The sequence below is a fragment of the Danio rerio genome, chromosome 7 (assembly GCF_052040795.2).
Source record: "Danio rerio strain M-AB ecotype USA chromosome 7, GRCz13ab, whole genome shotgun sequence".
Taxonomy (NCBI): domain Eukaryota; kingdom Metazoa; phylum Chordata; class Actinopteri; order Cypriniformes; family Danionidae; genus Danio; species Danio rerio.
The window spans coordinates 17,561,891-17,580,322 of NC_141027.1; the positions used below are offsets into that span (position 1 = coordinate 17,561,891).

The window sequence follows — 18,432 nt, forward strand, 5'->3', positions numbered from 1 at the left end:
GCAAAGACTCATTTATTAAATTTTTATCATCAAAAACAGGAAATTAGAGGCCCTTATTTCCGGCTTTTTCCAGTGGTAAACCACACAGCATATTTTTGAAGCAGTGAAAGAACATTACTCTCTCATTGTTTTGAGAGTGGCCATTTTAAGGTGCACAATATCTAACTTCAAGTTAGTTAGAACTTGTTCAATTATAATACATGGATTAATAAATGGGGGTTTTGTTTGAGTAATGGAAGGATGGTTGGTTGATTTTTTTTCTAGTCATTCTGATGTGGTATGTGGTGTGAAAGCAAAAAAGTTAAGGTGAAAGTGCATTAGAGCCTCAGTTGTCTGAAGAAGAGGCTGATGGACACATGGTGAGGACACATTCATCTACTCTTATTTTCTAGCATGAGCAAATGGTTTGAAAGCTTGATCATTTGTTCACTTTTTATAGGGGAATTCAAAGCACAAGGATCATTTTTGAGGACGACTGATAATGAGATATTACTTCATTGTGTTGCTTTCCTCAACTATATGTAAATACCTAGATGTCTTTTTAAATATTAATCAAAATACATTTAACATTATATAATTACTTTAACTTTTTTCAACTGTTTTGTGCTTTATTTGCAGTCTGCTCCACTGGTTTTGATGTTGTTCAGGAGGATAATGTAAAAATAGTTGAAGCTGGCGAGGATGTAAACTTTACCTGCATATTTCCAGGGCATGTTCCATCGACAAAAGCATGGTTTAAACAGACGACTGTTGGAAAATACCTACAGATAGTGTCCTTAGATTTAAAAAAACAGCTTAAGTGGAATTCCAGCTTTGAGAAAACAAATCGCTTTAATGTTATCAAAGTAGACGATTATTTTAATCTGACCATTTTAAAGACAAAGCCTTCAGACTCTGCAACATATTTCTGTGTAGTTTCAGCATATGAAACCATTGGAATGGGCACAGCAACTAGATTACTTGTCAAAGGTACTTTTTTTTTTTAGGTTTTATTTGGTCTGTTGTGCCTGATTTTTATTTATTTTTGTACTGACTATTTCTGTGTTTGTAAAGAGTCAGCCGCAGACAGAAACACAACTCTTCATCAGTCTTTGATAGAAACTGTTGATCCAGGAGATGCAGTCAATTTGCAGTGCAGCATCTTCACTGAGAGCTGTGCAGGAGATCACAGCGTCTACTGGTTCAAGCAAAGCTCAGGAGACTCTGAAGGAGTGCTTTACACCAAAGGAGAGAGAAATGGCCGCTGTAAGAACAGCACTGAGTCTCAAACACAGAGCTGTGTCTACAGTCTCCACAAGAACAACATCAGTCACTCTGATACTGGCATTTACTACTGTGCTGTGGCCGCATGTGGAGAAATTCTGCTTGGAAGAGGAACTCAACTGAATATTAGAGGTAAGGTTTTTAGAGAAATATTTAAAGCTTGCTATTCAGGAGGAATATTTGATTCAGATATTGCTGGAAAACTCTATGAACTGATCTACAATCAGCACACTGAATCACATATTGAATGTTTTGTAATTTCAGAATGTAATGCTGTAAACCCAACTCTTTTTGCTATGGGGATTTTAAACATCTTATTTTTGGCATACGCTGTTTTTGTGACCATAAAACAATGTAAGAAAGGTAAGATATTTATTGGGACACTTACTGCTAACATGTATTTGTAATTGCACATATATAATTACAATACATATATACTGGCTTCTGTGGGTTTTATCAACGTACATTTATAAAGACCTTTGTAAGACAAAGAGAGACAAATATTAAACACTATTGGAGTCATATTTCCCATAGCTTATGACGACACTCCAAAAACATAATAATAATAATAATGCCACTAGTACGCTTAGAAAAATCAACAATAAAAAAAGTATAAAACAAACTTGATAAGGATGTTTTTAGATATTTGTGCTAGAGGGGAAATATATATTTTTGTTACCTTTTTAAGACCCACGGGACAACTTGTTACGTTTTATTGCTTTTTAATTTTTTTTTTTCCTTTTTCATCCACAATCCACGAATCTCAAGGCAATCAAGTAAGTTTTTGAAATTATTTCTTAGAATTGTAAAAAACAACAGTAATTTTACAATTACAATTATTTGAATCTTTATATTTTACATTTAGAGTAGATTTAACTTTAAGATATTTAATTTAGAATAACATAGCCAATCATATCAAGTGCAAAAAATACAATGTTGAAGACCTTTTTAAATTTGATTGATTGTTTTTCTCTGATTATTGTAGGGTGAAGACATTCTGATCTTTGCTGCCCAAAATAATTTGATTGAAGAACTCGATGTGAAGTTTTCTGAAGAACATTCATTTGTAAAGTACAGCATGATGACTCAAAAAATGCCTACAAAACGCTTCAGGCCATAAGTTCAACTCAAGTCTAAATGCAGCTTAGTTCATGTTCATGATGTGTTTGCAGAAAATAATGTCAACTTAATGTTTTTTTTAATATAATCTGAAATGTCATTTTGAACATGTTTTATTCTGAATATACTTGATTGCGTGCACATGTGTGCATTAACAGATCTCGTCAGAGCTTGTTCAACTCTTTGGCTTTACAATTCTTTCACTCAAATACAGTACAAGCCAAATGTAGCTCTGTTTTGTCTGTTATTGCTGCTGTATCTCTTATTCAGTACTGCATGTCTTTCTGTTTATAATATCACATTCAGCAAATATGCAACATTTAAAATATTAAAACATTTAGCAAAAAAACTGCAAATAAAGCTACAGAAGTGTTTAGTATGGATTGCATTTTATGCTACTTAATTTTTTGATTTTGTGATAACATTTACTGTCCTGAAGCGCTTTTTAAAAATCCAGTCTATTGTTATCTAAATATATGAATTTCTGAATCCAGTTTGAAGTACCTTTTACCCTGTCTATGCTTTTGAAAACCCACATCTGTCTAAATAAAAACAGAAGAACTGTTTGTCTGATTGAACTCGTATATATTTAAATGCATTTATTTATTGAAAATTTACTCTTGATACTGTCCTGATACTTTGCTAACAAATAATGCAGAAAACTTCAACCAATCACAAACAACTCTTTGGTAGAGTGTATGTCTTTTTTTTATCTGTGGATATGTGAAAAATAATTGGGTAAATATAAGAGACACAAACTTTTTTTAAAATCTTAACTTTAAGGTTTAAAGTTATTTAATAAACAAAGCTATGCAGGTCGCTCAGTTAATGCATCAGCTAAAAGACTTTTCAAATATTATTGTATAAATCACAGAAACATTTGTATATTATTCAATTATATAAGAAAATTAATATTAAAAACACAAATTAATACACACACACACACACACACACACACACACACACACACACACACACACTACCTGACAAAAGCCTTGTCATTGATCCCAGTTGTAAGAGCAACAAATAATAACTTGACTTCTAGTTGATAATTTGGATAAGTGTCAGAAGGTAAATTTTTAAGAAGATTCATCTGTTGAACTGCATTTCAATCATGGACTCAAGCCTGGACCCAAGATATTCTGAGAAATCAGTCAAGTTTGGTGACGGAAAAGTCATGGTTTGGGGTAACATTCAGTATGGGGGCATGCAAGATATCTGCAGAGATGTATCAAGACATTTGTGCTGCCCATTACAATACAAACCAAAGGAGAGAGCAAATTCTTAGCATAGCGCTCCTTCTGATACTTCAGCCTCCACAAAGTTCCTGAAAGCTAAGAAGGTCAAGGTGTTCCAGGATTGGCCCGCCCAGTCATAATATATGAACATTATTGAGCATGTCTGGGGTAAGATGAAGGAGGAGGCATTGAAGATGAGTCCAAAAAATCTAGATGAACTCTGGGAGTCCTCTGGGAGCCATTCCAGATGACTTTATTAATAAGTTAATTGAGTCATTGCAGAGATGTATGGATGCAGTCCTCCAAGCTCATGAGGGTCACACACAATTAGGGGTGTCAAAATTAATCGTTTCTTTGGTGCACTGCGATGCAGACGCGGACAATTCGGTATCAGTTCAGTAATAATCATAATCGGTTATTACTGACGTCATTTACCTCATATGCGCTCTGTCGCGAGGAAGGCGATCGCGAGTATTTAAAACACTCCAACTACTTAAAACTCATAAACTGTGCACAATTTCACTGTGTGTGTTTGCTGGATCAGTCTTTCACTGAAATATACAGCAAAAACCCCTATTTAACTGTGATTGAGATCATGAAAGTACTCCATTTATCTCTATGTCTCACACACACACACACACACACACACAGGCCCTGTGTATGGAACTGTGTATGGAAAGCACCGTCAATGCACCGAGATATCGAATTGAACCGAATCGATGGAATGATAAATGTAACCGAACCGTGAGACGGTTCACACCTCTACACACCATATTAATTCTTTTCCCACTGCACCATGACCTTATATTCTATTCTGTACATTATTTCTGTTAAGTGACAAGACTTTTGTCTAAGCAAATTCAAACCTTCCTGTCCTAATTAAATAATCCAAAACCGAGTCATGATCATTATTTTTTGGTAAAATAAGCATAATCTAGAGGCCTTTGCCCTAAATATGAGCCACTTGTGATAACTAATGATCAACTAAAAGTCAAGTTAGTATCTGTTGTTTCTAAAACTTGGATAGTTTTTGCAAAAGTTTGGGTAACCCTGATCATTCTTTTAAATTGCAAGCCATACTCTGCTTTAATTAGGATATATTTTATATACCATATGGAAAAAGCAACAATTCAGTTCTCACATGACACTTGTTTAATCAACAGATGCAATGCAATTTAAATCAAAATTTAAAAAAGCTTTTCTTGCAAAATGTCTCCAGTTTAGTCAAGTTTGATGGGTGCTGAGCATGAATTGCCTTTTCCAAAACAATCCATACATTTTTGATGATGTTCAAGTCTGGGGACTGGAATGGCCATTCTAGAACATTGTATCATGTCTGAGCATATATTACTTGATAGATCTGGAACTGTACTTTGGATCATTGTCCTGCTGAAACATCCAACCCTGCCGTAACTTCAGCCTCTTGACTCATTCCTGAACATTGTTCTTTAGAATCTGCTGATACTAAGTGAAATCCATGCAGCCTTCAACTATGACAGGGAACCTGTGCTTGCCACACATCCCCACAGACCCTCCACTATATTTTACAGTAGGGAGCAAGTTCTTCTACTGGAATGCTGTGTTATTTTTCCACCATGCAAAGCGCAGACAGTTCTGGCATCTGTCCCCACTGTTTTTGCTAAATGATTCAGGCTTGTCCAGATGAGCCTTTGCATACCTCAAATAGCTCTTCTTGCTGGCAGAACTCATAAAATGTGCATCACCCTTCATCTAAACTGTTCTTGGTGTAGAGTGAGCTGGACTGTGGAATGATGTACAATGACATTATCAGCAACAATACATTCCTGGAGCTCTTTGGAGGTGATCTGTGGTTTGTTTGTGACCATTCAACCCATTATGTACCCTTCTTTCACAACAACTGTTTCTGTGGCCTCCAATTTTTTTACTATATCTCTGACTATGGAGAAACCTTTGTGATAGCTTTTTGCATCCTTCTCCTAATTCATGTAAGGCTGCACCTGCGTTGGTATTGTTTAAGTTCACCGAGTCACCCAAATCTATTTTGTGTTGTAATCAGCCAGCATTATGTGAATACAGGTTTTAAAATCCACACAAAAGAGAAGCTGCCCAAACTTTTGCATAAAACTGTATAAATACAGGGTGTTACATGGGCACTGAAGTGTTTGAGAGCTGCATCTACGGTATCAGCTGATCTGTCAGCAGACTGACAGCATTCAAAGGCTGACAGGAACTACTTTTAGGGCGCACTCACACTATGCTATCTGAACTGTGCCCAGGTGCGTTTCCTGGTTTGTTTGAGAAGTGTGAGTGCCCTGAATTGGGCTCAGGCATGGTTCAGTTGGCCAGCCCTGGCCTGGTTGGAAGAGATGTCCCACAGCGTGGTTCACTTGGGCTTTGGCACGGTACGCTTTTAGTGTGAGTGCAAAAACTGAAGGCGCTATGTGACTTTTAAGGGGCTGTTTCATTTGAATTTATTAATCATTCTTACTGTTCAATGAACATGAACTATCATAGTTTATTAAAGACGCAAACCCCTCACTGCACATCAGCTGCACCTTCAGCAAACCTCCAAATACCTGCAGCACGAAGACTTTTATGAGTATTTATGAGCGTCAAAAGTGTCTGATATGGTCTGCAAAATATTTGACAGTGTGTCTCTGCATATCAAACGACTAAAATTATATGACTAAAGAAATCTCCACTGTGCTGAGCGAGAGCACTTCTCTTCTGTTAAACTGAAGAGCGCATCATCAATGACTTAAGCGTGCGTCTGCTCGGATGCAATGTGAGTGCAGGCCATCAGGGGAGAGGGAAAGAAGGACAAGTGTGCTACGGCACAATTCAAGGCAACTGTACATAGTGCGAGTACGCCCTCAAACACTCTAGTGCTAACTAGGAAACTCTGTGACGAGTCAACAGTATGGGGTGTGCATATTAATGATTCCTGCAGCCTGTTTTTTTTTTTTTCTGACTGGACTTTTTTTCATCAAGATTTTACACTTGTGGGATTTATATACGAATGAGGAAACAGTGATATTTGAGGCTCACTTTACGCTATTTCCATGTACTAGACTCTTATCATTTAGCTATGGCCAGGTGCAAAATATCCAGATTTCCACTACATGGCACCTTTAACATAAGTTTCAACCAAGGGTGCAACAGTTCACAAAATACTTGGTTCAAATTGATAGGGCACAATGATGTCACCGTTCAGAACATCTTTGGTACAGCAAAATAAAGAAATTTCCTTGTGTTTTACATATTTTTATTTTCTTAAAACTAAGATTATAAAAGCATGAACTCAGTTTACACATATGTCATGTACATGTATGAATGTGTATTGCTACACCCCTAGTTACAACACAGAAAGTATTCTCTCTAACACTCTACACCTGAATCCACAAAAAGACAGAACTAGAGAGAAGGGTCTGGGGCTGCAGACAGAGTGCATGCAGAATGCAAGCTGAGACATCTGTTAAAGCGTTTACCAAACACCACCTTTAACCCTACCCCTCACAGTGAAGTCACTAGATCTATTGAGTGCATGTGCCTGAGACTACATGAGTAAGCTTCTGTTTGCAGCCAGACACGATTGGAGCTAGTATATAAATATATAATAGTAGATGAGATCCAAGACCGGTGAAGAGATGATGCAGAGCATAGAAAACTTTGAGGACAACACATACAATTTATACACAAACACAGACAGAGAATCTGATTGTTTTTTTTTTTCATTTTAAGGGAAATGGCACTCTTTAAAGTGCTAGTGAGTATTTGTCACAGTTTAGTTTTTTGCAGAGAATGACCTCCGAGTCTGTTTTCACACCTCTAGCTGCATCAACACCACAACATGTGAAACCACAGCTGTTCTTTCATTGCTAGATAAAAGCCTTATCAGTGCCCTGTAGACACACAACTATTAACACACTATTAACATACTCTCTGATACTTGATAATCAGCCTTAAACTAAAGTCTATAAGACACAGATTTGTCATTTCAGCACCAAGGACAGAGATAGATATAATTTTTGCATTGGAAAAGGGATCTTACATAGCTTCATACAAAGTCATGCAGAATAAAAAATGAATAAACAGCTTTGTGAGCATAATCTCAATAAGATAATATTGAGATGAAATGAATGCAAACTAACATAATCTGACAAATCTTAAAATCAGTAAACTAGGATTGCTATGAAACAGTTAATTCAGAAGAACAAAATCAGTAGCTTTTAATATGCCGTGTTTAATGTTTCTTAACTTTAATTTGCAAACATATTCTTCTCCCTACACAATCAATGTGTCTGTTTGGTTTCAAACTGATCTGATGTAAAAAGGACATTTGAGTTTCGCTATCATAAACGTACACAAGCATCACATCATTAAAGTCTACAGAGCACAGAGAAGGGAACAACATAATAAAAGCCTGTGCAGTGTACAGCCAAATGCATTTGCTTTAGAATTTATACTCGTAAAAGGTTGTTTTCGACGTAACTGCTGTGATCAAGACTTAAACCTTAGATTCAGTCCCAGTCCATATAAGGAGAGGATGTGACTGTGGCTCTTACTGAAGTCAGAAGGCAGAGACGAGTTTCATCATTTCCTGCTAAAAAAAGACAGGAAGAAACTGTTCATTATAGAGCGAGTTAGAGTGAACATCAGCAGATAGCTTTTAGCTTTCTAAGTGTCTCATCTTATTTTAAGTTTGTTTAAAGGTGCCAGAATTGTGGTTTCATGTTTTGGAAGTTCAGAATGAGAAATAAATATAAATCACTTTTACTGTACAGTTTATGTATTATGAAATTATTTATAAAAATGTACTTTCTGTGTAATTAAATAGTGGTACAAAATTAAACTTCAGCACATTCAGCATGTGAAGAGATTATAAACCACAATTGGTCAAAAAAAAAAAAACTGCCAATAAAGCTAATAAAGTTTTTACTATTGATTGTGTTTCATGCTCTTTAGTTTCTTAAATTTGTGCTAACATTTCTTTAAGCACTTTTAAAAGTCCAGTCTATATAAATAGGATTATATTTTTGAATGCAGTTTAAAGTACCATTTACCCCATGTATGTATTTGAAAACCAACCGCTGTCTAAATAAAGAGAATGCATCTAAAAAAAAAGTTTACATTTAGATGGATTTATTTGTTGAAAATCTATTCCTGATTCTGTACTGATACTTTGCTAACAAATAATGCAGAAAAGTTCAACCAACTCTTTGCCCAATCAAATATGAAAAATGTACTCGTCCGAAAGAAAACCATAAGCATGCTTAATATAAAGGCCTGATTAAGAGTTATATTAAAAGTTTACATGACTACTAGGCTATTGTTTTATTTCTGAAGAAACCCATTTAAACTGCATATCCCATTTATTAGAACTAATTAAAAGCATTCAATGAAAAATATACTGCATCTTTCAGCATATTTTTACTTGTGCAAATACCAGCAGCCTAATCACATCCTAATGTTACATGCAGCTAGTGCTACTTCGAGAGAAACAACATAATTATGTATATGAAACAAACATAATGAAAAGCCTACCTGAATTTGTGATATTAGTTCAACACAAAATCCCAAAAATATCTGAGTTAACAGTTATTGTTATCTATAATTTCTGTGTTTGCAGCTCTGTTTTCTTTTTCTTTTAAATGATTTGTTGTCACAGTGGTTATACACAAATAATAGAAAAAAAAAACATTACAGTTTAATTCCACTCATACTCTGAGACAGACTAAATGCCAAGATCCAAAGAAAGCTTATTATTACCTATGGATATTGATATTTTGGAATGTAAAAACCATGTAAATGTCATGAATTGCCATCAGACAATGACAAAAAATAATAAAAATAGTTCATGAACTCTTCAACACATTGCATTTGGGCTTTATTTTGTCTTAGAGCGTGCAAATGTATATATACTGTACATACCATGCATTTATCAAATCAAAATACTTCTGTAAAGCCCCTTATTCAAACTGCAAAGACTCATTTATTAAATGTTTATCATCAAAAACAGGAAATTAGAGGCCCTTATTTCAGACTTCTTTCCAGTGGTAAACCACACAATGTATTTTTGAAACCCTGAAAAAAATATTAATTACTTTGTTTTGAGAGTGGCCATTTTAAAATAAACTGTTAACTAAATGTTCAATAATCAATAACAATACACATATTAATAAATGAGGGTTTATTTAAGAGTAATGGAAGGATGGTTGGTTTAGATTTTTTCTAGTCATTCTGCTGTGGTATGTGGTGTGAAAGCATAGACGTTAAGGTGAAAGTGCAAAAGAGCCTCAGTTGTCTGAAGAAGAGGCTGATGGACACATGGTGAGGACACATTCATCTACTCTTATTTTCAGGCATGACTAAATGGATTGATAGCATGCTCATTTGTCCACTTTTTATAGGGGAATTCATTGGAGAAGAATCATTTTAGAGAACGACTGATAATGAGAAATTACTTCATTGTGTTGCTTTCCTCAACTATATGTAAATACCTAGATGTCTTTTTAAATATTTATTAAAATACATTTAACATTATATAATTACTTTAACTTTTTTTCAACTCTTTTGTGCTTTATTTGCAGTCTGCTCCACTGGTTTTGATGTTGTTCAGAAAGATAATGTAAAAATAGTTGAAGCTGGCGAGGATGTGAACTTTACCTGCAAATTTCCAGAGCTGGTACAGTCGATAAACGCATGGTTTAAACAGACAACTGATGGCAAATCCCTACAAATAGTTTCTTCATATTTAAATCAACAGCCTAGCTGGAATCACAACTTTGATAGAACAAATCGTTTTATTGTTGCCAATGAAAATGGTTATTTTAATCTGACCATTTTTAAGACAAAGCCTTTAGACTCTGCAACATATTACTGCGTAATCTCAGCATATCAAACCATTGGAATGGGCTCAGGAACTAGATTACTTGTTGGAGGTATGTATTTATTTATTTATTTTTTGGTATAAGGTGGCTAATTTTATTTATTTTTGTTTTGACTGTTTGACTGTGCTTGTGAAGACTCAGCCACAGACAGAAACTCAACTCTTCATCAGTCTTTGATAGACACTGTTGATCCAGGAGATTCAGTGAATTTGCAGTGCAGCATCTTCACTGAGAGCTGTGCAGGAGATCACAGCGTCTACTGGTTCAAGCAAAGCTCAGGACACCCTGAAGGAGTGATTTACACCAAAGGAGAGAGAAATGGCCGCTGTAAGAACAGCACCGAGTCTCAAACACAGAGTTGTGTCTACAGTCTCCACAAGAACAACATCAGTCACTCTGATACTGGCATTTACTACTGTGCTTTGGCCGCATGTGGACAAATACTGCTTGGACGAGGAACTCAGCTGAATATTAGAGGTATTTATATTTTTAGAGAAATATTTAAAGCTTGCCATTCAGGAGGAACATTTGATTCAGATATTGCTGGAAAACTGTATGAACTGATCTACAATCAGCACTCTGAATAATATATATTGAATGTTTTGTAATTTCAGAAAGTGATGCTGTAAATCCAACTCTGATTGCTCTGGGGATTTTAAATGTCATATTTTTGGTGTATGCTGTTTTTGTGACCATAGAACTACGTAATAAAGGTAAGATATGTATTGAGACATTTATTGCTGACATGTATTTGTAATTGCACATATATAATTACAATAAATATATAATGGCTTTTTTGGGTTTATCAAGACCAATTTAAAAATTATTAGAAGTCATATTTCCCATAGCTTATTATCACACTGCAAAAATATATTATTATTATTATTATATTGCCACCACTTGGTTTAGAAAAATATTCCAAAAAAGGAAGAAAAAAAAAACCATCTAAAGCAAAACTTGATTGAAGTACGTTTAGATATCTGTGTTGGGGAGTATATGTATATGTATATATATATATATATATATATATATATATATATATATATATATATATATATATATATATATATATATATATATTTGTTACCTTTTTAAGACCCACTGGATAACTCATTACGCTTTTTTGCCTTTTATTTTTTTTCTTCTTCATACACAAACCACACATCTCAAGACAATAAAGTAAGTTCTTGAAATTAAAAGAGCAAAAATAATGTTGAAGGTTCTTTTTAAAAGATTGATTAGTTGTTTTTTTTCTAATTATTGCAGGGTGAAGACATTCTGAACTTGGCTGATCAAAATGATTTGATTGCAGGACTCAACGTGAAGTTTTCTGAAGAACATTCATTTGTAAAGTACAGCATGATAATGCAAAAAATGCCTATAAAACGCTTCAAGCCATAAGAAGTTCAACTTGAGTGTAAATGCAGCTTAGTTCATGATGTGTTTGCAGAAATTAATTTCAGCTCATTGTCTTTTTTTTTTAAAGATTTTTTTTATTGAATATTGTTAATTGCATGTACATGTGGGCATTACCAGACCACATCATTTGTTGTTTGGTATGTTCAACTCTTTGGCTTTACAATTCCTTTGCTCAAATGAGAGCCAAATGTAACTGTTTTGTCTGTTATTGCTGCTGTATTTGTTATTCATTACTGCATGTCTTTTTGTTCATAATTTCACACTCAGCAAGTATACAACATTTAAAACATTAAAATATTTAACAAAAAACTGCTAAAAAAGCTAATAAAGTTTTTACTATTGATTGCATTTCATGATCTTTCTTTTCTTTCTATAAAAATAGAAGAACTGTTTGTCCCATTGAATTCTTAAACATTTAGATGCATTTATGTAATAAAATTAACTTTAATTTATTCCTGATACTGTACTTATACTATGCTAAGAAATAAAGCAAAAATGTTCATCCAATCACAAATAACTGTTTGCTAGAGTGTTTGTCTGAGCTCCGCCCCTATAAGCAGGCTATTGTCAAAGATAATTGAAGGCAAGCCTAAAACAATTAGCCCAAAAAGCTAATGCTAACGCTGCCTTTATGGAGACTAAGAGTTACTAAAGTGATTGCTAAGACATATATTTTATTATCATTTTATAAACAGTTACATAATGACATTACAACAGTTTCAAAAAGAGACTCAACAATCCTGCAAAAATCTGCAGTTTTGGTGGAGCTTTCTGTGGATTTGCGCTGGCCTAGATTCTGTGTAAGCCTGGCTATTAGCTACCAACATTCTTCAAAATATCTTGTGTTTTCATTAGAAAAAAAGTAGTCAGTAAAATATTTTTTGCGGTAAAATAGCCCATTGGGCGGGACTAGTATATTACATTATATTCAAGATATATTGTGCATAATATTCATTCAGGGCATCACGGTGGCGCAGTGGGTAGCACGGTTGCCTCACAGCAAGAAGGATGCTGGTTCGAGCCTCTGCTGGGTCAGTTGACATTTCTGTGTGGAGTTTGCATGCTCTCCCCGTGTTCGCATGGGTTTTCTCCAATTGCTCTGGTTTCCCCAAGAATCCAAAGAAATGCACTGTAGGTGAATTGAGAAGGCTAAATTGTCCAGAGATGGGTGGCAGCTAAGAGCATCCGCTGCGTAAAAATATGCAGTATAAGTTCATTCCGATGTAGTGACCCCAGATTAATAAAGGGACTAAGCCAAAAAGAAAATGAATGAATGAATGAATGAATGAATGCATGAATGAATGAATGTTCAGCAGGTTGACATTGGATTTTAAGTTTTAACATTCAAATTCTCACCAAACACCTGGGGTTTCATTTATAAGATTTGCATAGAAACCTTCCTAAAGGTGAACATACACCAGAATAAATGTTAATTAATGTATTAATGAATATGGCTCATTTAATTAAAGTAGTTCAATTAAGCCAATATTTAAGGTAATATGTTTGCTTAAGAGTTTTCTAACAACTGTGCTTATTCTCCCATCAAGTTAGTTTTTTACTTAAAGTGTTTTCTTTCAGGCTATAATTTATATGAAGAACTTCACATTTTATAAGTCAAGGAAGGTTTTCCTCTGTTTTCTTTATTTTAGATGTTTTGTTTGTTATACAGTATTGCACGAACTCTCAAAATTGACAAATATTTTAAATCATTCAAAAAGAAGGTCTGTAACCTTGGACACTCATGCAACAATATTACATTTATATAATTGAAAAGTTGACATCACACCCTGATCACATTCAAAAACATATGCTAAATCGTAGAGTCCTATCTCAAGACTGACGTCATGGAATGTCATTTTTAACACCAGTAATATTCGATAGTGAATGCAAACTAAAAGATTCTGATGTTTTGTCAATTTCACAATTAGCATTCAATCTCCCATGCTAGCTGACAAGGGAGTTGAAAGCCAGTTTACTATGCAGAACTGTTATCTAATCATAGAAGTGGGCATTTACTTCAACTGGACTGCCCATAAAAACGACCCATACTCAAAGGAACAAAACAGCTTATTACCTATAGATTTTGATATGTTGGAAATTAAAAACCCTTTAAACACAATATACTGGGTTTTATTTTGTCTTAAAGTGTTCAAATGTGTATTTTAAAAATTACAGGCAGGAGTGAACGCCACACAAAACACACACCATGGATTTATCGATTGAAAATACTTTATGTCCAGCCATTTGTCAACCCCCTTCTTTAAACTGCAAAGATTCATCCATTTAATGCTTATCATCAAAAACAGGAAATTTGAAGCCCTTACTTTCTGCTTTTTCCAGTGGTAAACCACATAATACATTTTTAAAGCACTAAAAGAATATTATTTACAGTTTTGAGAGTAACCATTTTAAGGTAAACAGTTAACTAAGCGTTTAAAATTAATACATCTATTAATAAATGAGAGAGGGTTTTGTTGAGAGAAATGGAAGGATGGTGGGTTTCGATTTTTTCTAGTCATTCTGCTGTGGTATGTGGTGTGAAAGTATAAAAGTTAAGGTGAAAGTGCATTAGAGCCTCAGTTGTCTGAAGAAGAGGCTGATGGACACATGGTGAGGACACATTCATCTACTCTTATTTTCTAGCATGAGTAAATAGATTGATAGCATGCTCATTTGTTCACCTTTTATAGGGGAATTCAAAGCACAAGGATCATTTTGAGGGACGACTGATAATGAGATATTACTTCATTGTGTTGCTTTCCTCAACTATATGTAAATACCTAGATGTCTTTTTTTTAAATAATAATTAAAATACAGTAACCATTATATAATTCAATTCTTTTCAACTGTTTTTTGTTTTATTTGCAGTCTGCTCCACTGGTATTGATGTTGTTCAGGAAGACAATGTAAAAATAGTTGAAGCTGGCAGGGATGTAAATTTTACCTGCATATTTCCAGGGCATGTACTATCGACAAAAGCATGGTTTAAACAGACAACTGTTGGAAAATACCTACAGATAGTGTCCTTAGATTTAAAAAAACAGCTTAAGTGGAATTCCAGCTTTGAGAAAACAAATCGCTTTAATGTTACCAAAGTAGACGATTATTTTAATCTGACCATTTTAAAGACAAAGCCTTCAGACTCTGCAACATATTACTGTGTAGTTTCAGCATATGAAACCATTGGAATGGGCTCAGCAACTCGATTACTTGTCAAAGGTACATTTTTATGTTGTTGTTAAGTTTTGTTTGTTTTATTCTGGGGTGGCTGATTTATTTTTGTTCTGACTATTTCTGTGTTTGTGAAGACGCAGCCGCATACAGAAACACAACTGTTCATCAGTCTTTGATAGACACTGTTGATCCAGGAGATTCAGTAAATTTGCAGTGCAGCATCTTCACTGAGAGCTGTGCAAAAAATCACAGCGTCTACTGGTTCAAGCAAAGCTCAGGACACCCTGAAGGAGTGATTTACACCAAAGGAGAGAGAAATGATCGCTGTAAGAACAGCACCGAGTCTCAAACACAGAGCTGTGTCTACAGTCTCCACAAGAACAACATCAGTCACTCTGATTCTGGCATTTACTACTGTGCTGTGGATCAATGTGGAGAAATACTGTTTGGACGAGGAACCCAACTCAATATTAGAGGTAAGATGAACAATAAATCTATTATTTGTATCAGAAATAAATCTATTATTTGTATCACAAATATCTGGTTATAATGTTGAAATGTTTAGTTTGATCTTTCCTCTTTGAAAAATTATTCAATTAATTTCAATATAATACTACAAGATAGTAACAATCGGATCTAACAAAAGGAGAGTCCAGATGCAAAAGCTTTAAAAGACAGGAATTTTTACTCAGCCTTCTGTGTTTATAGTATGCTGTTATTTTACTTTGTAACCTTTCCATTGCTAAAAATTTAAATATCATCAAGAATTTTTTTGATGCCATTTAAAAGCTTTTACATAAAACTCTTCACATGTAAACATGTTATGTAAAAATGTATATTAATAATTGAAACATGAAGTATATGATACTATATGATAATCACTTTACAAATGTTCAATAATTAAAATTCAGTTCAATTTTGTTACAGAAAATTACGATTTTAATCCTGTTCTTCTTGCTTTGGGAATCTCAAATATCATATTTTTGGCCCTTGTTGTTGTTCTGGGAATCAAACTCTGTAGAAGTCAGATTAAAAGTAAGACTTTATGAATACAATTAATGTCTTAATATGAAGCAAATGTAACAGTTAAAATAACACTGCTATTTATAATAACTAGACTTTCTCTCGATGTTTTTAAGCGTCCGCTTCTCAAACAACTCAAGTAAGTACTTCACTTTGCCGTTTTATCAATTAAATATATAATACTAAACATCTGAAACTTTTTCATTAAATAAAGTCATATCACATAGGCTTCCTCTCTTAACTGGAGTTTCTTTTCTGTTTTCTTTTTATATTAGGATGAAGATGGCCTGAATTACACATCCATTACTTTTAGACAGAAACCTTTGAACACTAGAAGAGCCAGAGCAAAATTCACTCAAGATCAGTCTCTGTATGCACAGGTCAGATCACACCAGTAACATTCAGAGGTTTAGAGAAACTTCTATAATTCTGAAAAAGTCATCAAATGTCATTGCAAGATAAAAGTTATGGCCAATTTGTAAATCTTTGTATGTTACTGTGATATTTGATTTTGTACTGTATATTTGCTATTAGATAACATGAAAACAAAAAAACATGAAAAGTGTGGATTTTTGTGTCAGATGATGTTTGGTCACAAAGCATGAATGTTATTTGAATGTGTTGCTTTTCGAAATATCAAGCTGTAGTACATTTCATTTTACAACAGTTTTAATGGGAAGCTGTGTGCACTATCCTTCATTTGCATTTGCCAAATAAATGTGTTTATTTTTTTTATTTATTTAAATGCGTGCATGTGTATATTATTGTGGAATTTTTAATTCCCATACTAATGATGATGAAAATTGCATTACAGTTCACTGTTTTTATTCTTTTATCCCTAATGATAAATCCAGCCTGGTATAAATATAGTTCCCCGGTAACATTTTAGAGCACATATATTTGGACTTAGCATTGCAGTATTCATCTAAATAAGCACCATGGGTGGTACACTGGAACACTAACACTTTTAATAATATTTGTCCAGTTTTTTATCAGGTTACTCACTTTACCTCAATAAACTCTCCACTGGAAGGGTTTCAGGGCAAGTACGATGGATACAACTCGAGCCACTGCTAAACTTTTATTGCGTTCACATACACAATGTTCATCCACAAAGTAGACAGCCGTACTAACGTTACACTTGTCTGTCAAACTTCGACGTCCTTCCTTGTTTAATAACAGTTGTTAGTAGCAAGTAACTAGTAGCTGGCAGCTAGCTAGGTTATAAACCGGCAAGCTGAGAGAGAATCAAAATGAAACTTGCGTTTTAATTTACACACAGACACAGACTATCGGCTAGAAGCGGTAAATCAGAACTATGACATCTATGAAAATACAACATAAATGTGCCTGCATTTAAACTTACAATTCAAACATACATCCCTATATTTGTTCTTCAAATACTCTGAAACATAATAACATCTATCTCTAAAAATAAACATATTATAAACAATAGTGACACACACTGGAAAGTCTTACAATATTTTAGCAGCGTATTCGGTTAAATGCAAAACTAAAAGTCTCTACTGCCACCAAGTGGTCAAGAACACTGGAATGGGATCTGTTGGTTTGATGAAAGGGTGCCTCACACATGCTGAATAGTATGCCAAAATAGTTGGTGCCCCCCTGGTGACTGGCTGCAGCAGAGGTCATAAACTCTGCCCCCTCTCTCTCTCTGTACTGTAAAAACAAAAGCAATTAAACTAAACCAATTAATATCTCCAAGAAATGGTTTCTGTAATTTTAGTTTCTTTATTTTAATTTCTTAACATACTGGTGTATGTTTAAGTGTACAAGATTGCTATTACAGTAGTTATAGTATATGATGTCATAAAAACAGGATATGGTGCATTTATTGTATGTTTGTGGTTCAGTTTCAGATATATACTGTAGGTTTAGACACTTCCTGCTCTACTGTGCTGATTTGGGTTTTATATGCAAATGATGATTGAATAATGGTTAAGGAATTTTGGTTTCAATTTTTTACTAGCAGAAGAATGAATTTTTATTTATTTATTTTCATTATTATTTAAGCTGGCATTTATTTAGCTGATAATAATTTAAAATTAAAAATGAAAGAAGAGAAATCAGACATTGTATTCTAATCTTAGCAATTATAACATCAGAAGTTTCCACAAGATCTAATGTCAACACATGAAATAAAATACTGAGATGTGTTTTATTTATAAGTATAACACAGCAAAATACTGACTTACAACAGTCTGGAAACTAAGAAGAAAAAAACTACATAAAACATTAAAAAAAAAACCTGAACCCCTGTGATCAAACCAGGACCCCCTCGTCTCTCCCGCACCTCACCACAC

The 18,432-nt window shown here is 34.2% G+C and overlaps 3 protein-coding genes across 8 annotated transcripts in view; 2 read left to right on the top strand and 1 right to left on the bottom strand.

Moving 5' to 3' along the window:
- nitr3d (novel immune-type receptor 3d) overlaps positions 1-18,432 on the bottom strand; it is a 150,558-nt gene that overhangs the window by 37,185 nt on the left and 94,941 nt on the right. The window lies entirely within an intron of this gene.
- nitr1b (novel immune-type receptor 1b) lies at positions 482-11,907 on the top strand. Its single transcript, NM_001309819.1, is given in 7 exon segments — positions 482-521; positions 10,193-10,543; positions 10,628-10,969; positions 11,107-11,205; positions 11,460-11,476; positions 11,759-11,865; positions 11,868-11,907. Coding segments are annotated over 7 exon segments (996 nt in total).
- Positions 14,493-16,850, top strand: nitr1c (novel immune-type receptor 1c). 3 transcript variants are annotated; one of them, XM_087259961.1, is made up of 7 exons: positions 14,493-14,521; positions 14,602-14,683; positions 14,780-15,130; positions 15,220-15,561; positions 16,013-16,120; positions 16,203-16,247; positions 16,384-16,650. In XM_087259961.1, the coding sequence occupies exons 1-7, from the start codon at positions 14,519-14,521 to the stop codon at positions 16,386-16,388; spliced, it is 936 nt and encodes a 311-aa protein (XP_087116087.1). In that variant the 5' UTR covers positions 14,493-14,518; the 3' UTR covers positions 16,389-16,650.

Excerpts from the sequence above, each read along its gene's own strand:
- nitr1c (XM_087259960.1), top strand. Across the intron at positions 15,131-15,219 it reads AACTCGATTACTTGTCAAAG|ACGCAGCCGCATACAGAAAC; the intron begins GTACATTTTTAT and ends GTGTTTGTGAAG. Across the intron at positions 16,248-16,383 it reads CCGCTTCTCAAACAACTCAA|GATGAAGATGGCCTGAATTA; the intron begins GTAAGTACTTCA and ends TTTTTATATTAG.